General features: G+C 41.5%; 1 protein-coding gene across 1 annotated transcript; it reads right to left on the reverse strand.

The window, feature by feature from the left end:
* Positions 1-10,576: 10,576 nt before the first annotated feature.
* On the reverse strand, positions 10,577-18,483 carry LOC146662916 (adhesion G protein-coupled receptor A1-like). The gene is made up of 6 exons (XM_085417333.1): positions 18,405-18,483; positions 17,214-17,361; positions 15,786-15,909; positions 14,593-14,744; positions 12,233-12,328; positions 10,577-12,155 (listed from the first exon to the last, which is right to left on the reverse strand). The coding sequence occupies exons 1-6, from the start codon at positions 18,481-18,483 to the stop codon at positions 10,673-10,675; spliced, it is 2,082 nt and encodes a 693-aa protein (XP_085273459.1). The 3' UTR covers positions 10,577-10,672.
* Positions 18,484-18,781: the final 298 nt, after the last annotated feature.

Genomic DNA, 18,781 nt, shown 5'->3' on the forward strand with positions numbered 1-18,781 from the left:
CAATCAATCAAGGCACACAACACAACATTATGGAACACGTGACAAGTATTAAACCCCGATTCTTTTGTCCCCATGATAGAACAGAGAAAACCCGAGTCATAGTGGTCAAAACATTTTATATTTCTTTTTATTCAATTATCTTCCGGAAGAGAGAGACCCCTGCACAGCCCAAACGCCAGTTGCAGGATCTCTGACATTAGAATCATAAACTGTGCCTCATATAGGTTTATTTTGGTACTTTACACGTCACACAGTTTCAAACATTGCTTATATGGCAAAGTTCCTTTTTTCTGTGTCTTATCTATTAATATGGCTGTGCACTAAAACTTCCTGTTTTTCAGTCTGGCTGAGCACTTAGTTTGTGAGTCAAAAGTGGCCTTGCTCTACAAGCCTTCATTATTAAAGTACATAAAACAATATAATAAGAAAATAAGGATACTAAGGATATTAATTACATGACACAAGCCACAGGGTCGGGTGGGGGGTGAGGAGTAATCCGAAGCAAACACAGCAGCCATCCTGCCCAGTGCTACCATTCCAGCGCGGGCTCAGACCCGCCGTGTTCCCAGGAGGGAACAAGCATCGAAGGCGTTTGGAAAGGGAGGGGGGATGAGTGTGTGCATATTAGTGTATATGTATGTGTGTGCGTGTCCAGAATTCAGCTGAGACAGTGTCCTTCGCCCTGCTAGGCTAAGTAAACAGTCTTTTAGCCAACCCAGGTGGCCTTGCATGAAATGGGAAGGAACAGACTAAACACAGTCGTTATCAGGGTGTTTTTTTGTTCGGCTCCAGCCTTGCAACCGCAACTGGCGCCGAAAGGGTATCCGCATGAAGTGATGGTGCTTTTTACTTTAGTGTGAACAACTCATATGAATTTCAAAACAGTTCTAACAGTCCAACACCGCGAGCTTCGCCATGATGTTATCAAACTTACGCTCTGTGATGTTGTCATTCTTGTGCTCAAAGAGCCAATTCTGAGAACTCACGACAGTGTGCCTCCCCAAGATGTCATCCAATTTGCGCTCAGAGATGTTATTCCGAGCAAGCCCCTCCAAGATGTAATCCAGTCTGCACTCAGAGATCTTATTCTGAGTATTCATGGCAGCCGGAGCCTCTCCAAGATCTTATCCGTGCTGCACTCAATGAGCCCATTTTGAGAAACTCACGCCTCTTCCCATCGTTTCAATCCCAGCAGGCAGCCTTGTGGGGGTTTGAACAGCCGGTTCCGCTTTCTTAATTCTTCGATAAGTCAGGGCCAAGCCAGCTCCGATCAGCAAGGACCCTGTTATCATGGTTCCGAATAGGTAGATATCTTCAGCACTCAGGCTCACCCAAGCTTGAGAAAGGGGTGTCAATTGCATTTAGGGACCAGTTGATCAAATCCATAATTCCTCTTTTAGGTTTTAGAGAACAGACTGTGAGAGAGTGTTCCAGGGAAAAGTAATACAAAAAAACACGAGACTAGACAAGGACATAAGAGGCTAAACAGGGAAGCTAAGGGAGAGGAGGAGAGGAGAAAAGTGCGTCCGCCTTCGTCAAGAGCAAGAGCAGAAAAAAACCCCAGATGAACATAATGTTAAAAGAATGAGTAGTACTATGCAAAAGTCGAGAAAAAGGAGTCTAAAGCAGGGAGGAGGAAGACGGCCAGCCATACACACCGGCGCCATCTTTTGAGAGCTTACCTCTGTACTTTGGTTTCCTTCTCCCTTGAGATGTCATAAGCCAGGTTTTCCACTGACGTGACCTACCTTCATTGGTGAAAACTGGTGAGCTCCTGGATTTCAGCAATTTGAGTCCCAGCAAAGACCTTGTAATGGCAAGACTGAAACTGTAACCAAGTCAGCACCATAGTAGAGTCCGTCCACAAGATGGTGTTCTGCAGTGGTAGAGTAAGCTTGGTTTGGGGAGTCTTAGCAAGCTGCGCTCCAGTGAGAGCACCACTGAGCTCCAGATGGGGCATGGGCAATCTGTTCCAAGGAGCGACTCGGGATCTCACCATCAGAAATGAAGTGCTGACATTTCTGTGGCAATCTGTGGTCCTCAGATAAGCTACAGATACATATGCTTTCTCTGAGGCGTCACAGAACAGATGCAGCTCAAAGGTGAAACTTTGAGAGTCTGTAGCAGGGGGGATATAGCATCTTGGTAAGGTAATGTTCTGCAGGTAAGGTAGTCCCTTCTCCCATTCTAACGAGGTGAGAAGAAGGACACCGGTGACAGGTTCATCCCAACCCTATCTCCTTTTGCCACATAGACTGTACAAGAATCTTCCCTCTCGTGGTATAGGAAATGATAAACCCTAGAGAGTCATATTGGCTAGCAAGCACCTTGTACACATTGCGGAGAGTTGGTGCCATGCAGAAGACTGGGCAATGCTTCTACCCCAAGGTATTAGTAGGGCAATGCCAACGTAACCCAAACATCAACTCTTGTGGATCAGCTTGGTTAAAAGTCAGCCAGAGCTCACAACTGTCAGACCCGGTGGTACTAGGCAGGTGGGACACCACCTCCGGCACATTACTGGCCCACTGCTGTATCTCAAATCCTCCAGTAGCTCGTGGTTGTCTCATTTTGTACAGGAGCTGTTTAGCTTTTTTGTAGAGCTCTGGTGTCTGTGTAATGAAAGACGAGTGTAAGCATGCCTCTCCATCAGCTGGATGTGGTAGACTTTTGACGGGTCCCTGCAGCACCCACACCCACAACTCAGTACAGACTTCTACAGGCCCTCCAGGTGGTCAATGGATCACTGGGCAAACAGGAGTAACAGGATGTGATCCAATCAGGATAATAGGTTTTGTCACGGTCCTGGGTCGGTGACCATGTGTTTTTGGTTTTGTAATTTTACTTTTGATTTTATTATGAATTATGACTGTTTGTGTTTTGGTTTCCCAGTGTTTATTCTTTGCTCCCTCTGTTTTGTGTCATCCCTGCCTGTATATCCCTTCTAGTGTAGTCAGGTCTCTGTGTTAAGCCCGCGTCTCTGAGTCTGTGTCTTTGCTTGTGTGTGTTTTCCTGTTTTACTTTGAAGGTCCGTGTCTGATGTCAGTGTGTTCAGTTTTCGTTTCCCCTGTCCCGTCATGTCTAATTACTCCCAGCTGTGCCCTCCTTCTGTGTCTCATTCCCTCGTTATCCTTCTGTGTATTTAAGCCTTGTGTCTGCCTCTGTTAGTTGCTGGTTTGTCTGTGTTATATGGTGTTTTGTTCTCTGGTCTGTGTCATCTCTGTTCCGGTTTCGGGTTAGTTTTGTTAGTTTTCCCAGTTTAGGTTTGTCAGTTCTGTTCTCGCCACCCTCACCCTTTTTTTGTTGTCTTTTTTTTTTTTTTTTTTTGCCTGTCCCGTTTGGCTCTTTTACCATCAGAATTGTTGTCTAAAGGCAAAGAAAGATGCCCAACGGATTTACTTTACCAAATTGACCATCCCAGCCTTGCCGTAATGGTCCATTTGATTCACCTTTTATTGTTTATTTTATTTTCACTTACTGAATACGGGACAGACTTGACTGGGGGAAAGAAGGGGAGAAAGAAAGAGGGAAAGAGAAACAGCTGAGAAGAGGGACGGGGGAGAAGGGCAAAAAACAAAAACCAACAGAATGGGCAGCAAAAAAAAAAAATGCATATATCAATCACCTGGATCACCTGCTGAGAAAGAAAAAAGAAAACAAGCAGAAGAGAACAAGAGTAATAGAATAAACAGCATCACAATGATATATGGGAATATGACAGTAAATACTAAATATTAAACATTATTGTGCAGCACATAAGATCAACAGAACACAGTGTGCTTTGAGGTAGGAGCCAAAAAGGGTGTAGTTTGTGGGTGTGATCACCCGTGTGTACACCTGTGAGCATGGACGCGCCACTGTCCCAGTAAGAGCTGAGGAGAGTCCCAGATGAGGGCTCACTCAGCAGCCGCGGAGCAGAAGCCAGGGGGAGTTGCAGTGACGCGCCCGTGAGCTCCGCCGGCAGCCAGCCGTGCCTGAGTGACCGAGCCCCAGTCAATAAAGCTCACTCTCATCAGAAACAGTGCTTGCATTTTGGGTCCTTTAATCATTTACAAACGGCTTGCCCCGCTGGCCTTGACAGTATGAACCAGCCATCCATGGACCAAGCAGCATTCGACCCGCCCAAGGAGATCCGTGAGGATATTGTGTACTCTGTGGACAAATTGATTAATTTGTGGCTGGAGCATGAGGAGAAAGAATTTCGCCAAGCTGTGGCTAACTGGCTACAGCGATTGGTTTCCGGTCTCCCCTGGCTTTTCAGCTCTCTTCACCCGCACAGAATGTCATTCTGAACGAGCTTCGCATTCACCCCCCAGCTGGTACCACCCACCCAGCAACTAATGCTTCGCTGCCTGGCCCGACGGAGGCTGTTCTGCCCAGCCTTCGAAAGGGAAATGGCGCTCACGCCGTCAACGCCCCTCACCACAGTCGGACCTCGGGATATCAGAGCGGCCGACTGTGGTGAGTAAAAAGGACAATATTACTGGTTTGAACTTTGAGACTTTTTCTTCTGGGGTTGTTCAGGGTGTGTCGATGAGAGCTAATACGCGTAGCTTATCTAGCTTTGTCGTAACTGGCCTCTCCCAGGTTGGTATTTTTAAGACTTCTGACAAAACAAAGGGCTGCGTTTCTTCTGCTTCTTCTGAGCCTGGATTAACTCTCTCTGAGCCTGTTAACCCCGTATCAGCTATCCCAGAGTCTGTTAAAGCTGTGGCTTTCACCCTAGAGACAATTAACCCCAGCTCTGATGATACTAGGACTGCTTTATTTTCCAAGCTGGCAACAGAAAGACTGGACATTTGTCCAGCAGATTTGTTAGAATTAGCTAAAAATGTATGCTTATAAGCCGCATCACACCCAGAAAGAGCTGCTGTACACATACCAGGCTGTCCAGGCAGGTGTAGGTAGTAGAACAGGGTAGCAGGAAGAAAGCCATGTCTGCAGATCTCAGTAGGACATCAAAATAGGTCATGTTCACATCAGAGACATGCGCATAATTTTTTTTGACTTCTCTGCTGCTGGAGTGGGTCAGTCCAGTCCAGCTACGGCTGTAGAGGAGCGCTCTGTGTGGGGGATGTGATGGATGAAGACGATGATGATACATTATGTATCAGAGATGCTGAGACAAACACAGGAGTTAGGTGAGGGCTTTTTAAAAAATCTCAACTGATTGTCATTTACAACGCAACATCATAAATAAGATATTTCTTCACAATATAAATATTTTATAATAATTAATAAATAATTATTGCTGTGCATTTGATTTGACAAGCAGTGCCCCCTAAATATTGAAGAACACTATTGCTATCTCCTTTTCTCCTAACTCTTGTGCTAAATATAAAACTTACAGCTTATTCACAGACCTAAATAAGTGCTTTTAAAAAGAAAATCATTATTATATTCAGACATTATTGTAAAACATTGCTGTATTCAGACACACATTGATGGGTCCACACCTGTGTTATGCTTTTCTACATCCAGAAATGTGTTTGAGATGTAGTGACCAAAATCAAGATACAGTGATAAAATTCATGGTTACAACATGCAACCATATTTTAGCAAACTCATAACTTAGTGGAGATGCAAACAAGCTGACTTGTCAGACTACTTCATTAGATAATCTGACTCACCATTGTAAATTATGTATAGTTTGAGACGGTAGTGTTTTTGTGCCATAATAATTTAACTACACAAAGCACATTGTATTGCATTTGTTTTCTGCAGTAAAAGCCAATATGGGGCAATGAGCTGGATAGCTTGGTTGTGCAACATGGATCTAGCATCAGTTGTTTTATCAAGTCAGCTTTGTCTGAAGCATCCCTCATGTGTCATGTCTTTTTTTTTAACCTTTAAAAGTTAATACAAAATAATGAGAAGATGAGCACAGGATCCTCAGTGGGAGAACCCTGCACAAAATAAGAACAATTACTCGTAAGGCATGTCACAGTAAATCTTTATTTCAGGCAACACTCAGTGCTCAGATTGGCATCCCCTTTTATCCATTTGTTTATTTTTTATTTCATGTGACATTAAAAGGATCTCACATTTGACAGCTGGTGTCAGTGGCATTTTAACATTGACTATCCTCCTACCCCACCCGGGAAGACACTTAAAGCTGTTGAAACACTGGGACAGGACAACACAACACATGCACAGTGATCGACATCAGGCTAAAAGTTAGTGTCACTCGATCAGAGTGGGATATGGTGCCATAAAAGTGAAAATGTGTTTAACCTTCAACATGTGACATTATGAGTGGTATGACTCAAATTCTTCAAATCAACACCAGTTTCACCCCAAAACCAGAATATGAGTGAAATGATCTTCACTGGATAAAACTGAAAAGATCTATGCGCTCTAATTTCTACACAATGTGCCACATCCTAAATAACACAAGCCAGAGAGGTGTTTCATAGATAAAAATTTGGTTTTAAAAAAGCAGGCCTTATGGCTTTTTTTTATCATGACCCATTGTGTGTCTTGAAAATTTACAAACCCAAATGCAGAAGACAGGAAAAACATTAAGCTTCTAAGCCCAGGAATGAAAAAGTCCAGAAATCTTGGGATCTGTAAGGCACTAAGCCAGGATATCCAAACATCCAGGAACACTAGGAAGACACAGCTATATACACAATGCAACAGAGGACAAGGGGAGAGTGACACAATATGAAGATAATGAGGGGAGAAGAAACAGGTGGGGAATGCAGTAGGAAAAGGAACAACGAGACAAAGCACGTAAAACTACAAAGCAACAGAGAGAAAATGCTATCAAAATAGAAAAGCAAGTAACTAACAGAGAGAAAGAAGACGACAAAAAAATATAATGGAATACTAAAATAAACTAAAACACACTGAAACAGTAAAAGTGCAAGTGCAAACTAAAAAATGAAACCAAGTATACACAAAGGACACAAAATGTTGTCACTGTCAACTTGGCACTCTGCCCTCTCTTACAAATAGTTATTTTCGCTCCAAAAAACAAAGATGGCTGCTGCACCAAAACTAACCTTGAGGCTTCAAGTCCACCTTTTATATGCAGTCTAAATTCTAAAAGACACACCTCTCACCACTCAGTAATGAGTCAAGGAAACACAGGCTATTACATATATTGTCATTTCTGTCCCTTGATAGACAAAAATGACAGTCATTACAAATTCTAACCAAGGCTGTAAATCATCTGGACTCTAGCTCATATTTAATATGGACATTGGGTTAAAACTATCTTTTCAACTCTTACTCAGAAAGAAATCAGCTGTACTTCTGGAGAACACTCATGTAACCCCACCTGGTTGTCTCAGGTACTGCCACCCATAGTTTGTGTTTTTTCATTTATTTAATTCATGGTCTGTATGCTCTCTCTCTCTCTTTTCTTTTCCCATTGCAGTGTCCAAATTGTTCATTCTTTTCCTTTCCCCCTCACTCCAAATCGGTCATGCAGATGACTAGTGCCCCACTCTGAATCTAGTTTCACCAAGTGTCACCAAGTGGACTTCCTGATTTTTGGAATGTTCTCGGTCATATTGTAGAATCATACCTCTTAATAAGGTATTTACACAGCACCAGTGGTGAATTAGGGGTTAAAACTTATTTTGCCAGAACTGGACTGTTCTGGAGGGTTATTTTATCTGTTCTGTGAAACTCAAACGGAACCTGAATTACTGAAGAAGGCTTTGCTCAACTGCCAACACTACTTTATGAAACACCTCACTGGGGAATCATATAGAAAGAAGTCTGTGTTCTGCTTTAAAGGATTGCTGATGATCTTTTAAAACCTGAGTTGATATGGTGCTACAAACTATGTAATCACTCTTTGAGAAGGTGTTGTGTGTAGTTTATCATCACAGTGAAAATTGGCACATAATTCTGGCACAAAGTTTGTGCTTTGTAGCACATTGTACTTTTTGGAATCATTATCTCACAATGTGAGGGTCACACATTAGTGCAATACTTGTCAGGCCAGAGTCTGTTTGACTCTGTTTGGCAGTATAAATAAAATGTCTCAATAAAAAACCCATAGACTTTATAAATGAATCTTCACCAAGATATTCACTAAACTCATTCTGCAAGGGTGGTCCTATAAACAGATGTAGCAAAAACACACTAAATTTCTATGTACCTACTCATGCACTGTTGCACACATGAAAACACACATGCTCACTCTGATTCCATGGGTTTCCACGTGTAAATATCTTGTAAATGCAATAAGAAATATAACATTAACAAATATATAACTTTAAAAAATTGTCCAGTGATCCAAGTATTTAAAGGTGCAATCACTGACCATCTACTGCCTTTTTGCATAAAACTGTATATTGCACTTTGTTTGAAGATGTGGATGATAGCCTCTCCAAATTCCAGAGTGATTTGCCTGTAAAGAATTTAGAATGGTAAGAATCTTAAAGAGTTTCTTTAGTTTGGTTTTATAATAACATTTGCCCCCACAAACACTGAGGGCTTTGGCTTTCCTTATGAACTCCCCACACTGGGACTGTATTAGGCAAGCCAAGGGAAACAGCATGTTTTTTCGACTGTGGGAGAAACCCCATGCAGAATGCATGGAGATCCAGGGATTGTAACCCAGAATCTAACCCAGAATCTGTCTAACATTCACGCACACACTCGCACAGATGTATAGGGGACATCTTGAAGTTCCTTATTTTGCCTACTTCAACATGCAGACAGGAGGAGCTGACGATTAAGGTACTGACCTTCTGATTGGTAGATGACCTACCCTACCTCGTGAGCCACAGCTGCTGAAGGATGTTTATAATATAAGGAATAACTTTTCTGATGGAAATTGCTGAGGACTGCGTGTGGTCCTATAGGTTAAGACTTGGGTGAATCCCAGGATTTATAAAACTGCAAACCATATTCCATCCTGCAAACCTGAAATCTGTGCGTAAGAGCTGACCTGTATTAGAAGAACACTAATTAGAAGAACATTAGACAGTCTCAACAAAGTCTCAGTAACAGCTGTACTTAAAAAAACAACAACTTCTGTCTGGTATTGGATATATGAATCCAAAATATCCTAATTGAAAAGTGAAAAAAGGGTTTTGTGCAAGCGCACTGCTGAGAAAAGACATTTCATTTCAGGGAAGTTATACTCTATTCCAAAGGAATGAACACTCACAGACACATTATCATTATTCATTATTATCATTATTAGTATTATTATTATTATTATTGAGTTTATTTCACCACATCAGTAGTGAAATACTATGTGCTTTTTTAGAATGAAATTAATAGAATTCTGCAAGTCAACCTTAATTCAAATAAATATTTTCTCACAACACTTTGCACTCTGAAAAACAAGCTCCTTCTAACACAATATGCACTAATATCTGTGTCCATGCAAACCTGCACATCTTTAGGCCCCTGTCACACACCACTAGTGAATGATTGGAAGCTGCCTTTCATCCCTTGGTTGTTAGACAAAATTTCCCAGTAGAGGTTATTCGCAGTCGTGTATTGCCCGACCACTTGGCAAATGCGGGAACTAATTTGCTCTCACAAGCTAAAATTGGTCACAAAGAGGTATACAGTGCTGCACAAAAAAGCCTCCTTGCAAATGTTTTATTCAGTAACAGATTGCCACAGTCGCCAAACAGCCAGACCTGTCTGACAACACTTGCTAAGTACTTGATATAAGTGGTAGTAAAACTGTGAAAAGTGCAACACACGTTGGAAATGGAGACAATTCACCTCTGATGCATGCAAACTACAGGCGACCACAGCAATCTGGTAGCAACCAAAGCAATCACAAGGAAAATATTAAAAACATCTGTATTGTAAGACACAACAATATAAAGTGACTTAAGCCAGCTGTTGTTGTGAATTGGCACTGTATAAATAAAGTTGAACTGTTCAAGAGCAATAGGAGGATTAGAGGCGCCTGGGAAGGGCAGGGCATACACGATAACAAGATAACAAGATTGTTGAATTCTCAAACAGTAAAGTTACTGAGAGATGTACACCTTCCAGAGTTTGTTTTTTAAGAAAAGTAAGTTTTTATGCTCTGAAACATTTCACAGTATCTGTTGAGTGGTAAGAATTCTAAGGATTTTCACTTTTTAAATTTTTGCTTGTATCAGTTCTCTTAATTAATATCTGTGGTAAATGAACTTATCCAATAAATCTTACTATCACCGCTGTCTTGTATCAAAGTTTGGGTCTGTTTCATTCAAAAAATAACCCTTCAGTTCTTTTTTGATCACGTCTAGTCGATGCATGACTGTCACTGGCCTTTCTGAGTTTTTCTTGCCTGTCTGCATATCCTTGGACTATAGGAGGAATGTGAACTTCTTTCAGTAACACTGATATGTTTTCAGGCTGCTCCTTAGGATCAATATATAATACTGATTGCAATTTAAATTTCATGGAGCAGAAAAAATATTTAACATTAACTGATCATTTTGTGTGTGTGTGTGTGTGTGTGTGTGTGTGTGTGTGTGTGTGTGTGTGTGTGTGTGTGTGTGTGTGTGTGTGTGTGTGTGTGTGTGTTTATTCAGATCTGATTTTTGAAACAATAAAATGTTAACTTTGACATAAAGAGATCTGAAATGTTACTGGGATGTAAAAACTCAACCTGTGGTCTTAGGGCCTGGAAGGCAAAGGGACCCAAACAAAAAGTCATTTGCTGGTAGGTTTGACTGCTCCAAGGATTTCAAGACTATACGGTGGTTTCATTCTTCCAGGGGCCTGTCCGTATGTTTCCTGTGGCATCTGAACCAAACAGGCTATCTTCCTGCAGACTCCTGTTTCTACCAATGGGTCCCCGTCGGTTCACAGTGCCATGCTGCCGAGGTAGGGTGTTCCTTGGGAAACCTTTCTGTTCCAGCTCTAGACAGATCTTTTCTTTGTCTGCCGTCTTTGACATCCAGCTCAAATTGTCAGGGTCTTGTTCATACTGCAAGGTGACGGGATCAGCTCTCTCACAACAGTTTGTGCTGGAAGAGTCATCGACTGAGCAGTACATGTGCCACTGGCTGGTGTCGACCCCATGAGAAGGCATAAGAAGGCTGTGGCAGGAAGAGATACTGTCATGCATGTTGTGGGCATGACTGTGACAGGAAGCAACCGAGTCTTGCACACTGTGGCAGGAGGTCTGGCGTTCCAAGCTGTGACAGGACACTACAAGTTGGCTATCTAAATGAGGGCTGATGTACGGAAGCTGGAGATCTGGGCGTGGACTATTAGAAACCAGTGGTGAGGCTTCAATGTGGTGCACATTATGAGGACTGTCCAGGTGAGTACTGTGCACACTCCCATCCATACTGGTGGAAGTGATATGAGACCGGTAATCCTGGAAGCATTGGCGTGGACGGTTGAAAGAGCGTGTCTTTGTCCTATCAGCAATGCAACTCTGCAGGGGAAGAGCTGGATGAGGGAGCTCATCAGGAAGTGACTGTGGACGTGGTGAAGGCATTTGGTCAGCATGAGGTGAGATGGGGGAAGGGCTAACAGGAGTCATTACAGCCACACAGCATGGACCTGTGTGATTTAATGTTGGGCTTTGGGGAGGTGGTGTTGTTCTGTGGTGAGAACTCTGAATAGGGTAAGGAGAAAGCATCTGCTGCTTCACTGAGAGTGGGGAATTCAAATGGCAGTGTGGCTGATGGACTTCCTGCCTCTGGCTCTGTCCTTCTCCAGGCCCATCCTCTGTCTTTGATCTGGATGGGCAACAAGCCCACCAACGGTGCCACACGTCATCACGCTTAGCACAGTGCTGGATGAGAAGGAAGAGTCCCAGAGTGACACAAAAAGCACCATAGAGACAACTGAATATCATGTCCAGGAAATGTCCCAGTGAAACAGCCAATGCTCCCAAAGTCCAGGTAGCCAGGAACAGGAAGAGGGTGAAGACTGTGGCCCGGAGTTGAGATTTAAAAGAGTGCTCATTGGCCAGAACTGACACGCCAGCAGCAAAGGGCTGGCAGTCCCCAGCAGACCCAGTGTCCGTGTGGCAGTGATGGTGCGACTCATTTGATGACAGCTGTTGCTGCTCTTCACTTAAAACCCGCAGCTCATACTTCCTTTCTGGGTGGCGCTTCAGCTGGACGTAAGTCCACAAGAAGTACACACACATGACTAAGACCAGAAGACTCATGGGAGCATAGAAACCACCCAGACTTGGTTCCCATGCCATCCAGCAACTAAAAAAATGAAAAAAGAAAGTTTTTTTTTTTAATGTTCTATATTTAACAACAAATAATAATCTGAGTATACTTACTACAGTGCATCATCTCTGCTGCCATAGTTATCCATACCAAATGCTGCTGTAACTCCAACTATTATGATAGGGATTCCATCACTTACAAGATAAAATCTGAAAAAAATTTCACCATGAAGAATTAGAGCTTGTTTTAACATATGGCATAGAAACTGAACATTTCTCACTCACTATGTGTTAACAGACCTCTCTGCATTAAATCGCACTTGTTATTACAGTTTTTTACAGACGCTAGGACACATGTCTCAATACTTAGGTCACTTTTGCAAAACTCCTCACACAGTGAGCACAACAGAAGTCTATGTGGGCTAAACTGAGAACCAGTTATCATTGTTTTGGCACAAAATGCATTCAATGACTACATCTCTCAAATTTCATGAATTATCTTCTCACTCAGACACAACAACTGCCAAAAATCTTTGTACGTACAGGACATTTTGCATGTGCTTACATACTGTTTTCAAAACTGTTAAACTTATGGCCAAAACAATAACACAATGCAAAACTGAATAAGACAGCAAAATCCAACAGCAATATTTTATTGAAACATATTTTAAATCTAAAAATGCAGTTTAACCAGCCACAGCTGATTCTCATTGTAGATGAACATCTGCACAGGTGTTACTCCTTCAATTGTTCAACTCCTTCAATTCTGGCAGCCAGAAGATTCTTTCCTAGGTGTGTTGCCCTAGATGACATAAGATGTGATGTGGATGAGAACCTGTGGCCAAATGGAGGAGACCGAGTAGATTAGCATTACTATTGTATGTGTATCAGTGGATGGTGTGTATACAAATTCTTGTATTTTGGGATTACTTAGTGCAAAAAAATAAAAATACATAAACAAATATTAACGAATTCTGCATGATGTCTGATTCATTCCAGTAACATATATTGAAATTATAAACAGAGATGTGTCCTTGTTTTACACAAGAAAACACTGTGTAATGCTACATGTTGTTAGTGTTTTTAGGTCATTGTTTTGTGGGTGACAAAGTGTGTTTGTCGGCTGTCAACCTTTGCTAGTGTTCTGGAAGAATGAGTTTATTTGAGACCTGAATAAAGTGTTTTGGTAGTTGTAGTGCATTTTGAATGTGAAATGAACTGCTTTGCCAAGCTGACGGTCAGTTAGGAGGATTGTGTGAAGAGTTTTGCAAAAGTGACCTAAGTATTGAGACATGTGTCCTAGCGGCTGTAAAAAACTGTAACCTCTGGTTCTCTTCCACAGCATGTCTTTCATCCTGTCTTCCTTCTCTCACCCCAACCGGTCGCAGCAGATGGCCCCGGCCCTCCCTGAGCCTGGTTCTGCTGGAGGTTTCTTCCTGTTAAAAAGGAGTTTTTCCTTCCCACTGTCGCCAAAGTGCTTGCTCATAGGGGGTCATATTGATTGTTGATGATTGTTGGGTTTTTCTCTGCATGTATTATTGTAGGATCAACAATATTTGCACTTTGAGGCCACTATTGTTGTGATTTAGTGCTGTATGAATAAAACTGAAGTGAACTGAATATGTATATGTATTCTATAAAGACAGAGCAAGAGAGAGAGAGAGAAATTATATATGTTTATAATTGTGTGTGTGTGTGTGTGTGTGTGTGTGTGTGTGTGTGTGTGTGTGTGTGTGTGTGTGTGTCTGGGCCTGGCACACACACACACACACACACACACACACACACACACAGGCCATTCACTCATTCATACCCACCCACTAACAAAGTCACAGATGCACACATATCGATCCCCTCTCCATAGTGCAGGCGAGCATGTCACATATGTGACACGAGCACCTAACTGCTGGACAAAACCCTCAATGTCTGAGGTGCAGATAAAATTGAGGGGTAGAAAATATCATTTTCAAATATTCTGTGCTGCTGGTATCCTCAAATACTGTGTGAAGCTAGATACCACTAACAACTAGAGCTTATTTAATTTTTATTTATTTTTTTTATTTTAATCAGGTCAAAATTTCAAGAAAAATTTCAAGAAATTTTTTGAATAATGTATCAAGTGAAAGAGAGCTTTTTTCAATACGACACCCTGTGATGTCACAGTGATGCCATAACAGGCAGCATGTTGTAATAAAAACATCATAAGACATAGAAGTTTTAGTAAAGCCTTTGCCCTTTGGGGGGAGTTGCACTCTCTGAGTGCTCTTGCTGTCAACAGTATTCTCAAATATGCAAGAGCAGATAAGAAGCAATTGACTCAACACTGTAAAAATTAGTAATTAGCTATGATAAAAGTCAGAAAAATATAAAAGTGAGAAAATGACCCAAGGACAGTCATGATTCATTCACATACTGATGACTGATGAACACTGCTCAGCCCTGCTTGTACCCGCAGGCACCTGTTTACAGCTTACCTGAGGATGGCTGGTTTGGTACGAGTCTGGGAAGCCCTATTCCTCTCCTGTGCCTGAAGTGGGTCTTTGGAAACATCTTTACAGATGTTTCTAGCAGTGAAGGTCAGCCACAGCATGGTAGACAGAGAAGCATAGTGGAGCACAATGCCAACCTAACACAGGTTGAAATAGACATCATAAAAATTGAGTGAACTGGAGTAAGTTTAAGAGTGTAGTTGGGAATCATCATAGAACAAAAATGCACTCTATTAGGTGTTCAATATGCTGCACACTGAACAGTTCCAATGTCTAAGGACTGAATAAATTAAAAGCTCCAAAAGCGTGCACTGAGCTTCAGTCATATTGTGATTATAATTAATTCATGATTCACTTTGGTGATAAAACAGCAAAACGGTGCAGAAGCAGAACCTTTGAAGGTTCATGAAAACATATGATCTAAAAATAACTTTGTTTATGTGTGTGTGCCGTTAAATGGGAGGCATTGTTATATCAGCTACAATCTTTTAAATTATGCTACTTATTCAAAAAAAGTTACATTCATATTGAATGTAAAAAATATTCAGTACCAGAGGTGGAACTATAAAGCCGCCCTTTTATTGTATCTTTCAACCATAAAAGTTTTGGAGAGATGATCGTAACACTTGGCAAGCTACAGCCAATGTGTCTATTTTTCCATAAAACCATCCCTGAGGTTTATAGAACAGGTGTGCCTTCCTATCAGCTCCAAGTACAGTAACGCAAAAACCAGTACAATTATTTTCATTACATCCACGTTATACAGAAGAGCATCTCTGAACACAGGAGATTTACATTACGGTTGTGTAGCCAAGAAGTCTGCAGCAACTGTGTATTGCTGACATGTCTATGGAGACCAATATTTCTGAGGAATAATTACAGTACTTTGTGAAATCATGAAGAATTAAGGAAGTTCCCAGGGTAAAATGGGGATCCAAGCCAGTGCTAGCAATGTGTACCTAATAAAGTGAAGTGTTTACATTTAACCTGACTTTAACCGACTAGAGGGCTTTTCATGTTATACTCAGTCACACAATTTGGAAGCCAGTCTAATATAAAATAACCAATATCTTCAGATTCCAAAAAATAATAAAAGCTAACATTCTTTTAAGAGTTAAGTGCCCTTAACAGAACTTTGAAACATCACCACAGTAAGAAACCAAGAACACAACACTTACAATCTGACACACAAAAGGTAAGTTGATTTGATTGATTCCACCAGCAAAAATACCAAATGTCAGTCCTGTGTGAAAGAGGAAGTTGAGGAGTGTGTGCCAGCCATTCCTGCTGATTCTGATCACACTGTAAACAAGGAGAAAATTTAAACATCAGAAAGATAGTGTCTTAGCTTAAATTAGGTAGAAGGTTGTGGGAATGAACACAGGAGTCACACTGTCACCTTTGGACTATAATTTAGAAGTATTAAAGTATTAAATCCACATATAAAAGAATATGTTAACTAAGGCTTCAATCTCACAGGTCTGAAGACCGGTCAGTGAGCACCACATAACATCTGGTCAATAGGGAAAAATGTATTTTCTTCTTTGCTGACTGTCATTAGGAGAAATCAATCACAAAACATTGTACTAAACAGCACCTTTTCATTGCTTTGGCTGCTTGCAGACTGCATCAAAGACCATTTGATATCTCAAGTTCTCAGTTTTATTAGTAAATCTGGTCCTTCAACATTCTGTACCAGCACAAAACCCTCTTTAGGTATTAAGAGACTGTACTGTTGGGATTTATTGTGTTAAAGATGAACTGAATGGTGTCAGTTAGAGGTTTTTTTTTATGTATTTATTTTTTGACCTGGGACAAAATTTGGGGAGGAAAAAATAACATGTGCATAATATTATAAGTAAACACATGCAATAGTAAGAAACAACATAAAAAGTTTTTTGATTTTTTGATATTGGTAGCTGACCTGGGACATGACATTTTAAGTAATTTAGCGCTTTAGTGCTAAAAAAAAAAAAAAAAAGAAAAGAAAAAAGAAAAATCAGTAATTATTGTAATGAATAAATTTTTTTGACACATATAATTGCTTTCTATGGTAGAAAAATGTTAATTGTGTAACACAAGCTTTTAGAATTAGGTAATGGCACATGTTTATATAAAATAAAGTCATTTCTGTCATGAGGACAGAACCAAATGCACCAAATACTAGTTTTATAAACCAAACGTGTTTGTAATAAATTTCTCCTTTGTAACAGGATGGGCTGTGCAGTTCATTCATAAAATAACTCAATATCTCTAAAAGTCCCTATCAATTTCTAACGGAAAAATCCAGCCTTGTATCAGAGCAGATGGATTGTCCTTCAGCTTCAGCTCCTTGATCTTAATTAATATGCTGTTTTTGCAGAGCAACACAAAAGTTTTGGGAGGTTTAAATTGAAGTGGACAGTTCTACTTTGTACTTGAAACCTGTCTGCTTCTGCACATTCATTCTGGATGAAGGTGGGTGTTTTTAACAGACACAAGATGAGGATAAAGAAACATTATGAGATATACAGACACCTTTATGATATAAAGTCACAACATACATATAGGCATGTGAATATTTTGTGCAATGAAAAGTGTGAAATTATCTTGTAATAAGGTCTCACCTGTGGTGGACAATGTAAGTCATGATGGAGACAAGCAGACAGAGCAGCATAACTGCGGTGCAGGCATACACCACTGGATGTAGGTAATCCCCGGGGTATGGGGGGAAAGATAGCACTCTCTTTAGATCCTGAAAAAGAAGTGCACAATCTATGTTTTGTCAAAGATGGCAAAAAAAGTTAAATTGCTTCTGTTTTGCACATACTAAGTGAGAGTGACGTTACACAAAAAGTATCCTTTGAATAGGAAGGTGCTGAATGTTTTATTCAGTATCACCCTATCAGCATATTAAAGGACCTTGAAGAAAAAGGATCTTCTACAACAGTCTTTCTCAAACGGTGGTGTCATGGTCCTGGGTCGTGTGACCCAGTGTTGAGTTTTATGTATCTTTTGTATTCATTTATGCTTTAGCTTAGTTTGTCTAGTTAATTTCTAGGGTGCTGTTTAGCCCTTTGTTTCTTAGTTGTTTATGTCATCTCCCCCTGTACTAAGTCTCCCTGGTTCATGCGTCATGTCTGCGTGGTTATGTTTAGTTCATGTCATGTCTAATCTCCATGTTTCCTGTTTTACTTTGAAAGTCTGTATTCAATGTCAGTGTATTTAGTTTCACCTCTCCTGTCCTGTCGTTAGGTTCATGTGTGTCAGCTGTGCTCCATGTGTGGCCACTTCCCCTGATGTGATCCTGATCATCCCTCATGTGTATTTAGTCTCTGTGTTTCATGCAGTCTGTGTCGCGTCATCTGTGTTTCCCACCCTCCATGTTTTCATGCCCAGTCTTTCGTATTCTTAGCCATAGCTTTCTGAGTCTTCATAGTTTATCAGTATCCGTTCCCCAGTTTAGTTTAGTTCAGTTTAGTCACGGTATTTCTGCTTTGTTTGAGACCTGTCTTCAGCCATAATAAAGGCTCGCTTTCAGTTTAAGTTACTTCGGTCTACTCTCTTGTGTTCGCACCTGGGTTCACCACACGCACCACCGCACGGTCTGTCTCCTCAGATCGTGACAGTACGACACAACCAGTATGGACCCAGCAACACAGAGAAGAGAGATTATTCAGACAGTGGAAGCGCTATGCTGTAAGTGGATGCAGCGTTCCGGGGAGGAGGATACGGAGGAGTTACTCCACCCATTGCGGGTGAGCGTCACTGTGTTTCCCTGGTTATGGGAGGCGTTACCCCCCCTGATTTCTGATTACCTCCGCACCATCCTCCAAACCCCGTCCTCAGCAGCAGCCGCTGTGTCACCACCGTCCCGCTGTCACGCAACTTCCCCATCGCCGTTTCCACAGTCTTGGGGCTCCGAGGCGATTAGGGTTGGCTCACTGAGCTGCCTCCATCAATTCCATCATGCACAAGCTGCTCACCCTCACCATTCCGTTCGGACTTCGCTTCTCCAGCCTCATTTCTGGTGAGGATGTGGTCGGAGGATGAGGAGCCAGCCGTCACAGCTATCAATGTCGCATTAACAGCCGCTGCTAGGAAAAAGTGGCGCCCTCGTCGCCGACGCACGTCGGCACAGCCAGAGTCCGGAGTATCGTGGAACCGCTGGCCGAAGCTGTCTCTGAGTCCGTGT

This window comes from Rhamphochromis longiceps, linkage group LG8 (assembly GCF_057381845.1).
Source record: "Rhamphochromis longiceps isolate RC_006_pf linkage group LG8, R_longiceps_female_GT1.1, whole genome shotgun sequence".
Classification (NCBI taxonomy): Eukaryota; Metazoa; Chordata; class Actinopteri; order Cichliformes; family Cichlidae; genus Rhamphochromis; species Rhamphochromis longiceps.

What these genes read in the sequence shown, in the direction of transcription:
- LOC146662916 (XM_085417333.1), bottom strand. Translation starts at nt 18,483, where the DNA reads ATGGGGAAGTTGCGTGACAGCGGGACGGTGGTGACACAGCGGCTGCTG. An exon ending in ACTTACATTGTCCACCACAG is followed by an intron (nt 15,910 to 17,213) that starts GTGAGACCTTAT and finishes CCTTGTTTACAG; the next exon opens with TGTGATCAGAATCAGCAGGA. An exon ending in ACCAAACCAGCCATCCTCAG is followed by an intron (nt 12,329 to 14,592) that starts GTAAGCTGTAAA and finishes AATTTTTTTCAG; the next exon opens with ATTTTATCTTGTAAGTGATG.